The 19,614-nt window shown below is 41.0% G+C and overlaps 1 protein-coding gene across 1 annotated transcript in view; it reads left to right on the top strand.

Moving 5' to 3' along the window:
- Nucleotides 1-19,614, top strand: part of CALCR (calcitonin receptor) — a 157,436-nt gene that overhangs the window by 123,507 nt on the left and 14,315 nt on the right. The window contains exons 8-11 of the mRNA XM_030230008.2: nucleotides 8,254-8,407; nucleotides 13,367-13,427; nucleotides 13,529-13,595; nucleotides 16,060-16,278. Of these exons, the coding sequence (XP_030085868.1) occupies nucleotides 8,254-8,407; nucleotides 13,367-13,427; nucleotides 13,529-13,595; nucleotides 16,060-16,278 (501 nt within the window). The remainder of the gene's footprint in view (nucleotides 1-8,253; nucleotides 8,408-13,366; nucleotides 13,428-13,528; nucleotides 13,596-16,059; nucleotides 16,279-19,614) is intronic.

The raw sequence follows: 19,614 nt of genomic DNA, 5'->3' as shown, positions 1-19,614 counted from the left end.
AAGGACAGTACCATAATGTTTCCAAAGCACAATACTCTCCCTGATGCCATGCTGCCACAGCTATTTTTCTTGCTGGTATTTGTCCAATTAAATGGCAGTGCTTCCTGCAGAGGCAGCTGTGTCTCAGCCTGAGACAATTTACCTTACTCTAAAGCAGGTGGTTAAAACAGCTCAGGTGAATTAAATGCAGAGTGCTCATTCCTCTCCAGGGACTGCATCATCCTGCACATCTATACCATGAAGTCAGACTGCTGTGCAGACCAGCAGTATTGCTCATTTTCAGCTGTGCCCCTGCAACCCTGTGTTTCTTGAAGGTATCTAAGACCAAAAAGAAGTAGCCTGAATCAGAAGATTAAAAAAAAAAAAAAAAAAAAAAAAAAGGAAAGAACATCAAAGTGCCTTTACAGATGGCAGCCAAATGTGTGGAAAAAGGATGTGGGAGAAGAAACAGTAATGACTTCCAGCAGGAGTTAAACATCAAGAGGCTTGGGTTAGTTATGCACATGACCTTTAAATTTAGTTGGCAGAATGAACTATTGGCCAATAATAGGTCAATTGTTTGGATAGGTGAACTCCTTTCTCACTATCTCACCTCTGAGTGGCTTATGCTTTCATACACCCACTTGATGGACTTTGCAATTTTCTGGCATCCCCTTGGCCCAACATCCTTTGAAAGGTTGGCAGCTCTACCTAGCAGCAGGTCACCCCAGGAAAGACAATGGAGCAGCATCTGAGTACATCTAGAGAATGAAAGCACTCATAAACATTTAAGGTCAGACACCTCTTACATTTGGACACCTGTTTTGCAGACATGTACAGCTGACCTAGAAACCCCATGCTTAAGATAGACAGAGTTACATTCAGGGTACCATCCATCTGGCTTATTTTAGATCTATCCTTTAGGATAAGGTAATTTTTACTGTAATTTCCATCATCTCTAACATTATCTTTTGATTACAGGAGAGAGAAATTTGGTGTCTATATTTACTATCACAAATCCCAGTTGTATCATTAGAAAACTCCTGGAGAATTTAACTGAATCTTGAGTGGATATATCCATGTCATCAAAGTGTATCTATTCCCCAGGAAATTCTTTTGTAGGTCTAAATCTTACACCTCAAACATAAGGTAGGTGTGCTTGACTATTGGATATACTCCATACAAACTTAAACTACCCTGGCTCAGGGCTCAATGCCCAGAACTCAGCTATACCTGGATGCAGCTATGCCTTTGCCCACTCTGCCTTGTCCTGTCCTCCTGTGCCTGATGGCTCTTGCTCGGTGCCATGGTAGAGGACAGGTGCCTGGAATAGCAGGAGCTCTTAACCCTTTTTGGCAGGGATTGCCTCCCTCCACTGGGAGAAGGTGGCAGCAGATCCTGTCCAAATGTACAGCAGGTTGCACTGTCTTGTGCCATTTTTTTACCCAGCCCTGCCTTTTTTTCTCTTCCTCTTTGCTGTCCTATCTGCTCTCCTCCATCAGCCATATCTACAATGGCTCCCTGAAAAACTGCCTCTCTGGCAACACCACGCAGAAACCAAGCTGATAAAACCCCTTGGGAATGGTGAGGCTGTTTTGCTTTGCCTCACACCCTGCATCACACTTGCCATCGTGCAGATGTGGAGCCAGTGGCCACTGCACACTGAGACAGGGCCAGATGTGCTGTGAGAACCCCTCTGGCCCTGCAGAGCTCAAAGCTGCAGTCCAGGGAGAACTACTGCTACAGCAGCCAGGATTCAGGTGTGTGGAGATGTAGCCTTATTAATTCCTGTCCAGAATGTGTAAATCTGGGCTGGCTGCTTTGCTATAGCATAGACATGGACACACATGCTGTTAAGAATATCCCCTGTTGTTTAATTTCATGTTTTGCTGTCTTGTAACACGAAACCGGTGAGCCCTCAGAGAACTGTTTACATTTCATTTTGTAAGTGGTTAAAAAGTATATTAAAATGTTAATCTTCTTCCAAACCCCAGCATGCCAGGTTTCTGACTGGAACACAGTTTAATGGATGACTCATTGCAGATACATTGTATAATGGTGTGATGTTCTGATGGCCAGTGATTTACAGCTACAATACTTAGCACAATCTTGCTTTGGAAAAAACTTTTATTGCTTATTTGTGTAACATATGGATACTTGGAATTTAAGAATATTTTCATAGAATGGTGTTCTAAGAGTCAGAAAAAAACCAAATTTTTTTAAGGCAGAGCTGTAATCAAACCTGAAGCAACTCCTTTAAAATGCTACATTTAGAATCTTTGAGAATATATTGTATTGCCTTCAAACTGAATTTGAATAAATACTATCTGTCCTCCAAGGCAAGCAGTAATCTTTTCGAGGAGGGTCCTTTGCTGCCATGAACTGGGGAGATTTCCCAGAGGTGAAGAGGAACTAGGATAGTAAGGTCAAATACGTCTATTTCCCTCTAAACAAAGAAGTGTGCAGCTGTAGTGATGGCTCATATAGCTGGCTTGGCTTAAAATTGATAACCCTGGCTGGCCTGTTCTCAGCAATTTCTTTGAAATGTTGGTGGGAGGCATTTCAATGGATAGTGAGCTCTGGAGAAGAAACATTTCACTATGCATGCGGAGGGGCTTTCCCATACTTGCCTTCTATAGGGCAGGCTCTCTGGAGCTGATAAGGACTGATGTAAAACACAGACCTCCCAGCCTGCCACCCTGAGCTCCTTCACCCAGGAGGGCAATGCAGGGTTGGGCACACAGGGGAATCTGTCTGACTTTTGTGCCAAAACAGAGTCAAGCCTTTTGCTCTGACTGAATTACTAGAACAACCTTCCTCAAAAAATTAGCATGTTTATTTCATACGAAATTTTGTTATTATCATGGAAAGTGAAGTTATGGGGTTTATGAAGCTCAAGAGTTTTTACTTGACTTGCCCTGATGAGGGTAAGTGGTGCAGTTAATGGTGCAGTTTTCTGTCCATAAGCTTTTAACCAATAACCAAGGAGAGCCTTAAGAGAGAAAAGACAAGCACATGTGATGAGAGGCTGCTGGATTAGCTGAGGAGAGCACTATGCCAATTACATTATTGTGCAACTGCAGGGTCCTTCATAGGCAGTTGGACCTTTGGGATTCCTTTGGAAGGACTGGAACATTAAAAGTGTTTATAACATGCCAGTATGCCCTGCAAAACGTCGCAGACACCGTTTCTATCTCTTTCTCGTAAAAGAAGAGTAAATTGTTTATTTCTCCTATGGGAAATATTCCAGAATCCTTTTGAAGTGCTTTTGTTGCATACTGCAGCTGTGGTGTTTACAAGATTTCCATAACTCTCTGCAAGATTTGCAAGTGAGAGGAATATGACTGACTGTTGACCCCTTTTGCCCCTGAGTAATTAGGCCACAATCACTGCAGTCATTGGAGGTTGCTTTTATGAGGAAGGAAAATCAGCAATACTGGACTCTTTATTTCTTGGATGCTGTCCTGCAGATCTGTAGAGAACCTTTCTCAGTTTCTGTGCCCATCAATGCAATACAAACATGTGGCCAGAGGCAGCCTTCTTGCTTGCAGACTGAGTTTCTTTCCACACTGCATTCTGCCAAAAGAGGTTCATTCTTGGCCATCCTTCCAGAAGCACAAAGGGAGCTGCTTTTCAAGGCTGACTTTGAGGGCTGGTAATTTTTTCCTGGTAATTTTTTCACACTTACCCCTGCTATAGCCATCAACAGGACAGTGCAGGATGGTGCTGGCTGTTTCCAGGCTGTCAGAAAGTGGAGTATTTTTTATTCCTTTGTTCAGGAGACCAACATGAGCAACAGTTATTGGGCTGCACTAGGAAGGACCTGCTATTTCTTCTCAGCCTGTGCAGCTCATGAATTAAAACCCACTAGCTTCAGTCACCTGCGCACCAGGCTGAAAACCTCATGACTTTTAACTCCCCTTCAGAGTGTGAAGGTGGTGCAATCATCCTTTCCTGGATTTCACTCTGCTGCATATTATACAAGACACAGCAAGGACAGAGCCTCTGCCTCAAAGAACTTGCAACAAAACTTTTGTCTTCAGCAGAAAATAAACTTCCTGCATATGTTTTTTTTTCCTAGAACTTAACAGTCATAAAATCCTAGATCTTGGAATGGTTTGGTTGGAAGGGACCTTAAAGAGCATGTAACTCCAACAGCCCTGCCATGGGCAGAGACACCTTCCCTTAGACCAGGTTCCTTAGAGCCCCACTCAACATGGTCTTGAACACTTGCACAAATAGGGAGTCTACAACCCCTCTGGGCAACCTGTTCAAGTGTCTCACGAGCCTTATAGTAAAAATATCAGTCTTTGTAAATTATGGATGTCAGTCTTTATAGGTTATAGTAAAGCTTTATAAATTATAGTAAAGAAAACAATCAGTTACCAAGCATTGCACAGGTGGAAAACTTGTTTCTGTATCATCTTGCAGTTTTATTTTATTGATTTCTGTAAAAATAAATACTATATAAAAGTTACTTTGCTATTTTCTCAATCAAGATTAATATACTCTAAGGTGTTGGTTGCATTTGTCATGTTTTATTTTTACCAATCCAGTTCTTATCAGTAAAAGGTTCTCTTTTACTGAAAAATCTCTTTTACTTGCTCTGACCAAAGAAAAACAGTTTCATTATTGTAGGAAAATATTTCCATTGCATCACTTAACCATAGCTAAAACACACTGCATTTGTTATCTCATACAAAGCAGACTGATTTTTGTTTCCCTTTGAATAATATGAATATAACCTCTTATCTCAATGCACTGTTGTGATTAATTCCTTATAATAACTTTTTCACATGGATTCTCAAATTAATATGGTGTGTATGGAAGTACTGGTCATAATAATCCTTTATTTGCCAAGGGTTTTCTTACTTCTCCATCTTCTTACATCAGAAGTTATGAAGTTCCTAGAGACATGTGTTGTCTGCATGTCCATTGCTCTAAAGGATAAGTAAAATATTTCAATTTCAAAGCCACAAATCACAGTTCAGATGGAGGGTGCACAAAAGGAAGAAATGTTGGGAAATGAAGCAAATGGTGCTTAGCTCTACAGCTGTCAGGGGATGTTTTTTCTATGTGTGCATTTTTTTGATCTACAGATACAAGTTCCAGCAAAGACAGACTTGGTTCTTGTGAAAGGTGTGTTCAGTCGGTCTCTGCTCAGAGGGCTGGTGAGCAGTGCATACAGAGAAGAGGCAAAGAGGAGCAAGGATCCTCCATAGCCACCTTTTTTTCAGTTGGGCACTATGAAACAGGGAAAGAATTAAGTCAAAATGACACACTTGAGAAGTACCATGGATTTTATTGCAGAACTCACCATCTGTGCTCAGCTCCTCCTCTAGTTGTTCCTAGAGCCCAGGTGCCTGGATGGAACAATTTGGCCCTGGCAAGAGCAGGACCAGCCCATGTGCATCATGCAGGCAGCCTGAGTCACTCCTGCTGGAGCCATGAGGAAAATGATGCCTTGAGCTCTCAGGTGTTCCTCTGACCTGCAGTTCCTCCTTGGAGACCTCCACAAGGTGATACAGTGCTGGTCCAGCCCAAACCTCAGACACAGAAAACTGCTGTGACGGCTCAGGAAGTTTGCTTATGTTTTAGAGGCCAGGGTGGCTGGCTGATGCCAGGGAGGGCACCTGAATCTGTGTGCAGACTGAGGGAAGTGCTTGTCAGGCAAGGCAGCCCTTCTAGGGATGGGTGGTCAATAAGGGGAGAAGGGAGAAAGGCAAGCCATCAGCTAGAAGGCTGCATTGAGTGTGGGCTAGGAAACAAGGCAATAAACATATTGACCCAGACCTCTGCAAAACAGCCCAGGAATGATATAAGAGCCTTAATGAATATTTTTGCCTACAGAAAAAATACATCTTCACTGATCATTTGTTTTGGTGATAGTGGTAATGGTGGTTGGCTGGGTTGGATTGGGTTCAGTATATAACCCTTTTTGGACACACTTTTAAGAACTGTTCAGCCACAGTGTGGAAAACAGATGTAACAGTCTGTTCTGTCCTTCATGGTGAGAAGAAAACATAAGTTCCTAGAAAATAAAAAACAGTTCACTGCACTAATCTTGTCAGAATCCTATATCCTAACCTATCAATAAGCCTATATTTTCATGAACACCAACCTGCCCTGCAAATATTGAAACAGAACCGAATACATGTTTGTGCAATTGGGAATTGGGAGCAGAAGGTGGTGGACTGGATGAATGAAGATTTTCTGATTCAGAGGGGCAGTCCAGACAAATGCAAAATGTGCAGTCCCCTGTCTGCTGAACTGCACAAGTGTCTCTTGAAAGAGACAAGTGAATCCTAATGACATCTTGTACAGCCCAGGCAGTCAGCTTGGAAAACATCTGCAGAAGTTAAGGGAAGTAGTTATCCTCCTGTGGCCACAGATGGTGACTGCTACTTTGCTATCACTCTATGAGCTCAGATTTCCAGGTAGCATGTGGTGCTCCCCAGAAGCAGTGGGTCTCTGTCAGCACAGCAATGCCTGCCACTCCTCCTGGCCCTCCTGGGCTGTGGTGACAAGGAGCCCAGGTGTAGGACCTCACTGCCCTCCCTAAGAGAGCAGATGGACATGAGACCCATTCAGAAGAGGAGCAGCATTGTCCCTCACCAGCTGGCACTCCAGTAGTGGACAGAGCATGGTTCCTTCCACCATCTGCCCACTGCTTCCCAGAAATGTGTAGCCACAACCCCTTGTCAAGGTGTCTGTCTGCAGCCTTGTCTGAACCATGCATGGGAACCACTTCACCAGCTCCATTTAGCTCCACATGTCAATTTGTTATTTCATCAAAACAGAGCAAAGCTCTCACCTCGCAAAGTGGAACAGACAGCATCCCTGGTATGTTGTGGTGTAAAGCTAAATCCTGTCCCTCAGCTGTGACTACTTCCTCCTTGCCTGCCCCCTGCCCTATTCCTAATTGCTGTCTGTCAGGTTCCACATTCCAGCAAGGGCATCGTGTGATTGGCAGAAGTTCAAAAGATGCTTTTCAACCTGGAGTCATTGGCCTGTCCAGGTGTGGTTGTCCCCTGAGACCCTCCCCCTCCCACCTGGTTGGTGGCTCACCTATCCTCTCTCTCCCACCTCCCTGTGAGCTTAAAAGGCATTGAAGCCATGTGGTCGGGGTCTGTTGGAGCAGTTACTGAGATTCAGAACTGTAATACCCTGGAATAAACTCTGGATTTAACCTTCCGGGAGAACCCGCTCTCTTTCTCTTCACCATCGCCTGAACTTTTTCCATTAGAAGTAAATCCAGTTTCTGCTTTGCATGGGCCCATTCCGAGTGCTTAACAGCAACTGCCTGCGAGCCAAAAGTGTCTCTGAGGAGAAATATCCCCAGTAGTCACCCCTAGCTCTGTGCAATCAATACTGGTACCCTACAAAAAGAATCTCTCCTGCCACTTTCCAAAGGAATTCAGAGCTGGAGGCTGTTTAAAGCGTAAATGACTTTGGCTTAGAAGAGAGCCCTGAAAAAACTTGGAAAAGTTTGATCAAAAGGAAGCCATCCAAATTGGAGCTCGATGTTACTGACTTTTTCACAGCCCTCCTTTGACCTCTAGAACAAGTTGTTTGTTTCAGTTCTAAAAACGCCCCTTCCGATTATTGAGTTTTTAATGAAATTTTTATTTTTGGAGTGCTGTTACCATAATTCTCTTCTACTTTGTGAGGCCTGTAATTTATTTTAACATAATTTACAGAATCACAGAATCACTACGTTGGAAGACCGTCGAGTCAAACCCATGCCCTAACATCTCAATTAGATTATGGCACTGAGTGCCACATCCAGTCTTCTTTTAAACACACCCAGGGATGGTGACTCCACCACCTCCCTGGGCAGACAATTCCAGCACTTTATGGCTCTTTCTGTAAAAAACTTTTTCCTAATATCCAGCCTATATTTCCCTTGATGCAGCTTGAGACTGTCCTCTCGTTCTGTCAGTTGCTGCCTGGAGAAAGAGATCAACCCCACCTGACCGCAACCACCTTTCAGGGAGTTGTGGAGAGTGATAAGGTCACTCCAAGCCGCCTTTTCTCCAAACTAATTTAGTTTAATTTCATTCATTTATTTTAATTTCATTCCTTTAGTTCATATCATTTATTAAAGTTTGATATCCTCACTTTTAGGTGCTGGAAAAAAACGCCAAAAAACAGGAAGAGCTGGGAATTTTTGTTCCCCTTTTCTTTCTTATAGCCTAGCAGTAACATCTGTCTTTGCCTGCTTAAATGCAAAAGGCTGGTCAAGCGTGTGACTTTCTCTCATTTATCTAACAGGTAAGCTGCAAAGTGCTGCAATTCTTTCATCAGTACATGCTGGGCTGCAACTACTTCTGGATGCTCTGTGAAGGCATTTATCTCCACACGCTGATCGTGGTGGCAGTGTTTGCCGAAGAACAGCGTCTGCACTGGTATTACCTCTTGGGCTGGGGTATGTATGCTGCCACTTGGAGCAAGATTGGTCAGTACACTCAGATTTTTGAATTCTTCTAACATTTATGTACTACTTATGATCTAGTTACTATCACTAGATCACAGATTAAATCTGAGTTCTTAGACCATTAATTTGAGTGCATATAGTTATATGGGCTAGAAACGTACAAAAATCAACACATAAAAGTATTTTCTATTTGCTGCATCTTGGGATTTGCAGAAAGAAATGCTTCAGCTCTGTTAAGAAAAGCTATGGGAGAAAATATATTTCTATTCAAGTATATCTTTTTTCTGAAAAAAAAGATGCTTATTTTTGTCACATACATGCAAAAAATATAAACGTGTGACAGTACCTATAAAGTATAAATTTCCTGGAATCAAGAGGAAAGATCAGTGTCTGTGTCTCACAAAGAGAAGCAAACACAACATACAAAGTGGAACCAGAATTTCTCTGGAAGTAAATCCAGTATCAGAGATATTTTGGCGTGTGTTGTTTTAAAGGAAAAAATTTGATTTTATCTACTAAGTAGGTAATGGCTTTGCTCTTGGGACTGGTTTTGTACAACAGGATGTGGTCACATGCATACTGCCCAAGGAACCATGACTAGATCTGGTTCTTCATCTCCAAATATACATTCTCTTCTGTTTTCAGTTTCTGTTTTCCTATGGGACCCCTTGCCTTTTTAATGAGTAGCAGCAGATATTTTTCCTTTGGACTATCTGGTCCAATAGAAGACCATATAGATATAATCAGTATATTACAACAAACCTTTTACATTTAAATCACTATTTAAAATCCAGCCCACATCAGTATTGACAGAAAATCAATATCAAGAGATCTTTTCCAGTTTGGCAACCATGAATTTCTGGCCTCATTTCAATTTCTGGTAAGGCAGTTCCCCTATCTTGAAACCACTGGTGCAACAAAGCAGCAAATAATGGACCTTTACCCAGTGTCCCACTGCACACTCACTGCACTGTCTGAAGCAGACACAATTTATTCTATATTTGCCATCCTCTTTGGTGAAGTTGTACTTTTTCAAGATTATTTCATTTATAGCAGGAAAATTTAAAAAATACCCCTATTGCTTAAACCAATAAAAATTAGGAATTTTTAGATTGCATAAATGGATAATTAGATAACTCAGTAATTAGACCGGAGGAAAATTACCCAGTTCTATATGTTCTGAAGAAATTTAAAACAGTGTCTTCAGATGCAAGTTAGGCATCTAATATTTGATCCTAAATGGGCAGTAACAGCAAAGTTATCCCCAATCTGGATTTTCATTTTAAAATCTGGTAATTTACTGTCCCCTTACTATACAAGGCTTAGTGCTCTCTGCGTACCTACATTAGATAACAAGAAAATTAACAAGATTTTCTACTTTATATACTTTGCAGTGCCAGATAGCAGTCTCCAGACATGCAATAATTTGTCTTTGATGGGTTTTGTTTGTTTGTTGGGTTTTTCTTAATGAGAACACCAGCATGCACTCTTTTTTCTTATGAGAATGGCATCTTTTCTAAGAGAGGCATTTGTAATGCTTTTGGAATTATAAGTATGTGAAACATTACCAGCTCTTAAATGAAGACAACCTTCCTGAAGAGCCCTAAATCAAGTTAGAGTTTCTGGACCTTGCCAATCCAAATAACAGAGTCCTCTTGGAGCAAGCAGCTGTGCTATCACAAAAATCTCATAGCTCAGAATATTTCAATATAAAAAGTCTCACAGGGATGTGAAACAGCAACCCAATGTGACAAGTCATTATAAACATTTGCTTCCAGACAAAGCTTTTTCATGTCTTCAGAACAAGGCTTCCCAAAATAGTGTCACTCCATACCCAATTGTGGAAGAGCAATATGGTCATAGACATTTTTTTTTTTCTGGTGCCATTCAGTTTAGGCCGTGCAATTTAATTCACCTGTGACATCCAGCCTACAACAAAAGCTGATGAGCCAGCTGTAGGAGTGCTGAGAATGGCACCTGCAGGACAGTCGGGAATTCAGTGAAGTTACCTGATAAGACACACATCAGTACCTGCAGAGCTGCCCCAAAAATAAAGAGGGTAGTGGCAGTGGTAATAGGGCGCTGATATCTTGAGAAAGATTAAGTTCTTAAAAATGGACATAACTCTTGACAATGGTGTCTGCAGCTGTTTTTATGAAACTAGAATTATACTTCCACACACGCACAAAAAATTTAAAAAAAGGGTAATGATTAGCACCTCCTAACCAAAGTAGAAATATTATTATTAGCAAAATGGTCTGATTACGACAATCTGGTAGCCCCTTACGTTTGTATGAATCATTGTAATTTCACTGATTCCAGAAGGAGTAGTACCACAGTCTGTCTTTAAACATCCATCCATGTTAATCAATAGACAGAGACACGTTTCTCCAAAGGGCAATACAGAGGAACCAGAGCAGGCTGTGCTCTGAATTACAATTCAAGAGATCAAGGCAAATGTCCAAAATGAAGTTACTCTTTATTCATTGCTCTTGCTAATCTCTATTCAAGGAGATCTGGCCTACTTTATTTGGAAAAACCACTAATGACATTTGTAAAATAGCTTTATAAGAAAAATAAAAATCTGATCAAATATAAAAACATCTACAAAAGGTTTGAGGTGCTTGAATGGAATCTGGCATGGGCAGATGTATTTCAAGGCTGATGCCATCAGCTGACCCCTTCTCTGGGAACCACTGCTGAGGATGTCATTTCTTATTTGTTATTGTTTCACTGGGTCAGGAAATCACCATTAGGCAGGACAAGGAAACAGTATCAACTGTGTGCAGCAGAGCAGTTCACTCTGGCTGCTTCAGGCAGCGTCACCCACATGAAAGTGAAAAGGGAATAATTTATTTGGACAGTGGTGAAACTGAGCGCCTTCCAAATGGTAGTACTGGGAATATTGACCTAATTTCCAGTTTGTGCTGTAAAGGACCTGGCATGACCTAAAGGGATGTGTGCTACCTGTCCCTGGGATGGCTGGGGACCTCCTCTGCATTATTCACTGCTCACCATGTGAAGGTGGGACTCTGATACCTGTAATCACTACCCCACAATCTTTGATGCTCCACTTCACTGCTACTCTGCTTTTTGGCCCTTTGCAAGAGCAACACCCAGCCCTAGAATAGCCCATCCAGCCTGCAGCTGGAAATCTGACCTTCAGAGAGTCATGGGCTCCTTAGCCTGTAACTAGCTAATGAAGACTTTCCACAGCATTCTTGAGACTTGCTTTTGAGTTTGGTGAGCCAAATATCCTAGGCTAATGCATTTAGCAGAAGAAAAAAGCTCTTTTTACATCATATGGCATGTTCTACTTGCCATACTCCAGGCCACAGTTTTCAGCTGAAGAAGTTTTGCTATTAGAAATGCCCCTTAAAAATTGCATTTCAATCTTCCAAGAAAACTGGTCCAGACTTGCTCTATTTCCCAATCAAAACTATTTTCTCAGGCTGTCAATCCCATGATCTCACCCTGAGGTCAAAAGCTCCTTTCTTTTTATTCTGAGCTTTTAGTTGTTTTGCTGTGCATCACCACCCAAAAAGGTAATTGTGCAGCCAGAGGCCTAGGAATCACTTTCTAAAAACATCTAAAGAAGAAGGCAATCCAGTTTGTTTTCTCACAGCTGCATTGTCCTCCCAAGGTAAATTGCAATAAGAACTCTTTTTTTTTTTTTTTTTTTTTTTTTTTTTTTGGCAGTAGAGTAAATAGTTATTGCTTAAAGATGCCTGGAAACATAAGAGTATCCTATTAATGTATCTTTGGACCTTGTTCTCACTCCTCACAACATGGCTAAGGATCCTCCATCTGTTCTAAATATTTTTTATGAAACCACTAATGTGAAAAAAACAGGAGCTAGGTTCTTTTAATCCCTCCATGATTAATCATGGTGTCAATAGGATATTTTCACACATTTTAATTCATAATTGTAGGCTATCCAAAGCTCAGTAGAAAGGTCAGTGGTTCTTAGAGAACAGGCAGCAGTAGCACCTAAGGTGTGTGCCAAGCTCTCTGCACAGGACAGACAAGGCAGCAGTTCATGTCCAGCTGTCTGTAGGTGCAAGGCTGCACAGGCTGGGCTCAGCACTGTGGGGCAGGCTCCCCAGTTCCAGGTTTCTGGCCTATAGGAAAGGGATATGACATTTAAGCAAGCTGGAGGGAAATGAAAAGGAGTGGACAGACTGCCACTCTCAGTGTCAAGCTGGAAATAAGAACCTGAGCTTTCCATTTTGTTAAGCATGGCATGTTGCCAAGCCCAGTGCAAATTTGCTCCCATCAAAGCCTCCTTTGAGGTGTCACAAATAAATCAGGATATGTGGATTTATGGTAGTCACAGCTCTTCTCCCTGTTGAGATAAAGCTGCATGGATTGGGCTTGGCTGCACAGATGTTGAGAACCTACAGAAAATATCACAAATTCCCAACCCCCAAAAACCTCCTGGCTCCAAACACTTTCTCATGCCATTGGCTCCAAAAGAGAAACTCTTCACTCTGTTTCTTATTGCTCCATAATCTGGCATGCAAGTCAATGTGCCTCTCTCTTGCTCAACAGTTATTTACATGACTTTAACAAGTGTCCCTGGTTTCCTGAGGGAAGACTCCTCTGAGAACAGAATGATCCCTACATCCTTCCCACACTCCCTGCTCACACCCTTCCCTGCAAAAGCCACAGCAGTGCAGGGGATCGTGGCAGCAGCTTTGAGACACCCTTTGAGGAGAGCACGGTCTGTGGGTCTTGCTTCTCCTTTTTGGCCTGCCTTGAATGTTAATCCCTTTTGCATATCATCATTGAGGTGTTGCCAGCATCTGGGTGGGATGGAATAAGTTCTTTCCTGAAGGATGTGATTTTGCATCCATATGTTTTGTGAACAACAGACTTACTAGTGTGTGACACACATGAAATTCAAGCTAAACAAATACCAAGACTGATCTATAACTTTGATCATTTCAGGCTTCCCTTTAGTGCCAGCATCCATTCATGCAGTTGCAAGAGCCAGATACTTCAATGACAAGTGAGTAGCATGTCAGTTTTTGAAGGAATTAACATTATTTAACTATGCAGCAAATTTTATTCAAGTTAATAACAAATGTTAATGCTGTATTTCTCCTCCAGCTGCTGGATGAGTGTTGACACACACTTGCTTTATATTGTTCATGGACCTGTAATGGCAGCTTTATTGGTAAGAATATTGTTTGCTATCAACAGTATAATAAGTATTTTAGAAATGCTGGCAACCCAAATAAAATAGAAGGTTCTGTGCTGTAAGTGTGTTGGTCAAAACCCAGAAGTAACCAGAGGTTTTCTCTACTCAGTGTTACCAAGGACAGGCTCATAACACTTTTTTCCTGTGGGACTTGAGATAAATACACTGCATTTATGTGACATCAATCATTTAACTGTGTCTTAGCTGGGGTGAGCTGGTTGCTTAGCATGGGTTCTTCTGGCCACTGAGATGGTATGTTCCAAAGCTAGGGAGCTAAAAGAATCCAGGAAAAGTGCTCAGACTGGGCTGTTTGAGTGGGAGGACAAGATTCCAAGAGCAGCTTGGCAATGTGCATGCATATAGCATCTGGTGTGCCAGTTGTGCAGTTGGGCATGGTAACCCTGACCTTCCTGACAGGTGCAGAACAGGTTTTACTCAAACCAAGCCCCAGGCTCATGTCATTGTGTCACCCAAGATGCACTTTCATCTTTTTATCTGCCTCTCACTTGCAAACACCTGTGAGGACATACCTGCAATAATTGCCTCAGAGAACAATAGCACAGTGTGTGCTTGGAAAACTGAAAAAACAAATCTCCATACAATAGCTGAAAAAACAAAAAATCTTTCTAGCCTTTCTGGAGAAGCAGTCTTTAACATCAGCTATATCAAACAGCCCATCCTTCCCTGCCTTATAGGTAGACTGTTGGTCCCATAGAATCACATTTATTGTGGGTTTATTGCTTCAATCTTGACTGCATCTGCTATTGCAATGCCAGTTACCCTCTGAGATAATCCATTTAACCTTTATTATATTGTGGTCCCAGTGTGTCATTGTGATCCCAGTTTGTCATTGCCATCCCATCTTTGTGTCTTGGCCGCAAAGAAAGAAGAAGCAAATATTATGGAAAAAAGAGCAATCTTTAGCTGCTTTCAAAATAAGATGTTATCATTTCTATATTGTGCTTATGTCATTTCCAGTCTTATTTTTCTTAAGATGTCAATGTCTACACTACGTCCTGCTTGATTTGCTACAAAAAATCCCATAGTGGCAGACTGATTCAGAAGAGCTGAGAGTTTTTAACATTGTAAAGTCTTTCTTTGACTTTTTACAGTTACTTTCAGAAAATCTTAAACTGAAGATTAAGCAGAGTGAGTGAAGTCAGAATAGGATGGAGAATAAGGTTTAGATTTAATGTTGACTGGGACCTCAGAAGTAATTTATTATTCCTCTTTTCCAGTAGAGCACAAATGTAAAACAGTTGAAAGGTCTCCCAGTGTAGTTTAGAAGCGATGAAATATTTTACCAGAGCTTGCTGATTCACTGTTCTGAAAAAAATCAACTGAAATTTCTGGTGTGTGTGTGTATATATATATATATATATATATATATATGTGTGTGTGTGTGTGTGTGTGTGTGTGTGTGTGATTTGAGCTCTTGAAGTATCTATAGAAGTTATACACTTACATACTTATTTCAAAAAATTATCAGGAAAAAGAAAGTCTATTGAAGTTCCAAAGTGTCAGTGCCTGATTTTACTGTAGCAGAGTGGAAAAGAATGATCTGGGTACACTGGAGACCAAGGGGTCTGTGATCCAGGGATGTCCAGAGGGTAATCACTGATCTCATTACCAGCCTGGGTCTGCCCTCCCTCTTCCTGCAGGCTCTCAGCACATCCCACAAGGAGCTCTCTGTGAAGCCAGGGTCAAGGGCAGGTTACTCTATGCTGAGATCAGATTTCCAGAAATAACTGAAGAGAGGAGATGCTGAACTACTTGGTATCCCTGATCATAACGATCAGGGGCTAAATTTTCTGCCCTGAGACAGTAACAGTTATCTGTTCCCTGTGGGTAGAGTCCCACGGGGTCCCTGCAGTCTGGTGGAGACAAGAGATGCCCTAGGTTTTCCTCAAAAACAGCTTTACAGCCCTGCTCACAGACAAGCCTGAAGCATTAGTCCATGGAGCATATTCCTTAGGGAAATTGTGCACTCCCACAGGTCCCATGTGTCCAGGGACATGCTGGGGTTTATCCCAACTGGCAAGATAGCTTGGCAACTGTCAGACTGAGGACAGAGATGTGGTTATTTCTATGGGACAATTTGTCCACCCCATTTAAACTTCCAATATAAAAATAATATTTCGTGTTCCCTGGAAACCCTGAATTTGCCCACATCAGTGTCAAAACATCCAGTGCATCCTAGAACTGACCCCTGCCAGCCTGAAGCATCCATGCAGGCTCAAAAGCATGTGGAGCTGCTTTATAGATCTTTCCTGAAAATATTCAAGATATTTTCCAAGACCTGACTGCCAGGGAACTGCCCATTATAAGATACAATAAAGCTAGAAAGCTACATTTAACTGCCATTTATGTGCTTGGTATTTTCATTTTGAATGTCTGTTTAATTTGAATGCTTTTACCAACAATAGTTTTGGTTCTGCAGGTCAATTTTTTCTTTTTGCTGAACATTGTCCGAGTTTTGGTGACAAAGCTGAGAGATACCCACCGTGCTGAGTCCAACATGTATATGAAAGCTGTCAGAGCTACTTTAATCCTGGTGCCCTTACTGGGAATTCAGTTTGTTATTATTCCCTGGAGACCAGAAAACCGACTTGCTGGAGAAATATATGATTACATCATGCACATACTTATGCATTACCAGGTATGTAGCAGCTTCAGTGTAGTTGAATTGTTTGAAGTTAAGCTAATTTACTTGAAGATACTGTTGCCAAGGGTTTTGCCCTGAAGCTGAAATAACTGAGTTTTCAGTTCTTTTCCAGCCATTTCACAGTATTGGATTATCTGCATTTACACAAGCAACACCACTGTGCAAAGAACAGAGACAAGATAGAGGAAACAATGTAATAAGTCACCAAAATTATCAGTTCACACTATTTCTAAACTATGGAGAGAAAATTGAGTTCACAGACAGGTTTTGTGTTCTAGCACAACCTCTGTTGAAGTGCTCAAATTGACTAAAACTAGTGCTGTGACCTCAATATTAAAATAAGCAGTCTTAGCAAACTGTTGTTCAGAGGGAATGCCAACACACAAAAGAAAAACCAGAGATAACTAAGTTTAATTTAGGAGCTATAATTCCATTATTAGTCTCTTTAAACTATCAGATTGACATTTTGATTTCAAAAACACTCTGAAAATACAGTATCATTCAGTAACTCTAGTTTGTTGTGGGTTTTTTTTTAAAACAAAACAAGCCAAACCAAAATGCATTTAAATGCTGGGTTATCTGGTTGACTGACTGAAATATATTCACACTTATATTGACTAGGAAAGGCAGTTTTTCAATGTGTTTGTGAGTAGTGGTCAACATGAGTGAATATGGTGACTAACTTCTTGCTTCCATTCATATGGAAGGAGTAAGTGGAGAAATTATTTTAATGCTTTAATAAGAAATAAATTATTTTAATGCTTTAATAAAAAATCAGTAGTGTTTTTCTGTAAATGAAATTATAAGTAAGTTAACCAAAATCTATGAACCCTGTCAGATTATATATCCTACTTATAATCCTTATCCCCTCAAAACTGTGGGTGCTCCTGCTGCTGCATGGATAGAATAACTGAAGTTATAGGTCTGTTTTTGAAGTGTATGACATCTTATATTACAGTTCTGCTTAAAAGGAATGACAGCTTTGTTTCTTCTATTGTTGCCTGTATTGCTACTTTTTCATTTACAAGAGCTATAAAGGAATATCTCCAAATTGGTTTTTTGGTGACAAGTTATTTGATTGCAGTTCTAACAAGTAAAGATAAGACTGAGCGTTACAATAATCACTTTACTTTTAAAATATCTTTTAAATTCCATGCGGTTGTTGAAGGATTGCAAAAGCAATTATAATTGTCTTAATTAAAAATTCTAATTTTGACCATTATGCAACAGAAAATCACCAAACTGAGGTTAAAATGGAGGCTGCACTGATGAAGGGGGTTGGGTGAGGGAGGGATCCAAGGCAGGAAAGTTTCATCCCTGATGGGTTCCTTCTGCTGACATGGAAGAACCCTTGACACCTCTGCAGTATAATCTCAATGTGCTTCCTGCTCAAATTTGGCCTTCTGGAAGGGCTGTGCAGTTGTCCTGCTGGCTGCAGCCAACTGCAATCCTCCCTTTTACATTTAGACTGGATTTTTAACCAGTAAACTAAAATAAACATTCTTAATCCTTTCCCCAAAGTTTCTCATATGCATATTTAAGATCGATCGCCAGCTGTATAATCACTCCTCTGGTGCTCATTTTCTTCAAGGGCTGGTTCTGTAATTAGCAGGTACTCTATGAGTTTGTGTAATGGCTGTGTTTCCCCTCTAGCTGTTGTGCTCCTGTGAACCACAGCACAGCCAGCCTCTGCAGACACCAGCAAGTGTCTGTGGGGTTTTGCAGCTCATGGCATGTCAGTCATCCTAGGAAAAATTACCCATCTTTTTTTGGTGAAAAATGTTATACATGCTTCATTTCTGCACTGCTTAAATGAGAAAATTTTATGCCTTTTCTAGAACAAAAAGAGAGGCAGGTTTTCACAGTACATGACTTCTTTAAGCAAACATGAAGGATTGATGCGTTATTTATATCATTCAAGTACACAGAAATGGTGAAAACAAGAACTACGGTCTGTTGTAAAACTCAGAGGACTGAAGATGAGAAAGAACTTGCTCACAAAAAAACCCCATGTAATGCTATTTCTTTCAGAGAATGGTTTTCCCAGCTGAAAAACACACCAGTATTTTATTATTTTATTTTATTTTATTTTATTTTATTTTATTTTATTTATTTTATTTTATTTTATTTTATTTTATTTTATTTTATTATTTTATTTTATTTTATTTTATTTTATTTTATTTCATTTCATTTCATTTTATTTCTCAGCAAACTAGGTTTCCTCTGCTGCAGTCACTTCTGAATAATAGCAGATGTCTGGTTTTGATCTGTCCCACCCTTTTTTGTGATGCTGTCATCAATACTCACCATTTTAAGCAGAAGTGGGTTTTCAAATATGGTTGTATGAACAACTCAGAAACACTGAATGTCTACTGCACGTGTCTTTCACACAATAGACCAGTTCTTCTTAACAGATCTGAAGAACAGATAACTAAATGACAAAAAGAATGGAAGGCTGGCTTTTGTGCTGCAAATGGGAATGCATACTTTTCCTGACCTTCTCACCATCACCAATATCAGCTCTTTAGTCTCAAGAAAGTTGAAATGAAAAGTACACCAGGCAAGAGAAAGACATTTCAACCATTCCATTGTGGTTTAACCCCAGATGACAACTCAGCCCCACAGAGCCACTCACTCACTCCCTGCACTGGCACAGAGGAGAGAACTGGAAGGGTAAAAGTGAAAACAGGGAAAACTCATGAGTTGAGATAAAGACAGTTTAGTAGACAAAGCAAAAGCCACACATGCAAGCAAAGCAAAATACAAAATTCATTCTCACCTTCTCATGGCCCAGCACTTGATCAGGCATCCTCAGGGAAGTAGGGCTCCACCACATGTAAAAATTACCTGGGAGAAAAAAAACCCCAGCACTCCTAACATCCCCCTTTTCCTTCTTCTCCCTCTTTTTATGCTGATCATGATGCCATATGATCTGGGATATCCCTTGGGTCAGCCGTACAGCCTCCCCCAATTCCTTGTGGACTCCCAGCCCACTCAGGGTGGTGTGAGATGAAAAGCAGCAAAGGCCTTGATTTTGGAGGCCCTGCTGAGCCATAGCTAAAACATCCCTGCATTATCAACACTGTATCCAGCACACATCCACAGCAGAGCCCCAGACCAGCTACTCTGGAGAAAACTAACTCTACCCTACATAAAACCAGCACATCTTAACTGGAATGACGAGGGTGGATTGGGATGCTGGAGATGCATTGATGAACACACACAGCTAACTTATTTCATAGAACTCCTTAATTAGGCACCACAAAGCAAACATTTGCACTTCACAAGAGCCAGTGAGTTCCAGATCTACCTTAAAGGACCTGATTTTCA

The sequence above is a fragment of the Serinus canaria genome, chromosome 2 (assembly GCF_022539315.1).
Source record: "Serinus canaria isolate serCan28SL12 chromosome 2, serCan2020, whole genome shotgun sequence".
NCBI lineage: Eukaryota > Metazoa > Chordata > Aves > Passeriformes > Fringillidae > Serinus > Serinus canaria.
Note: the sequence above shows the minus strand (reverse complement) of the source record. Positions and strands in the feature narration are given on the sequence as shown.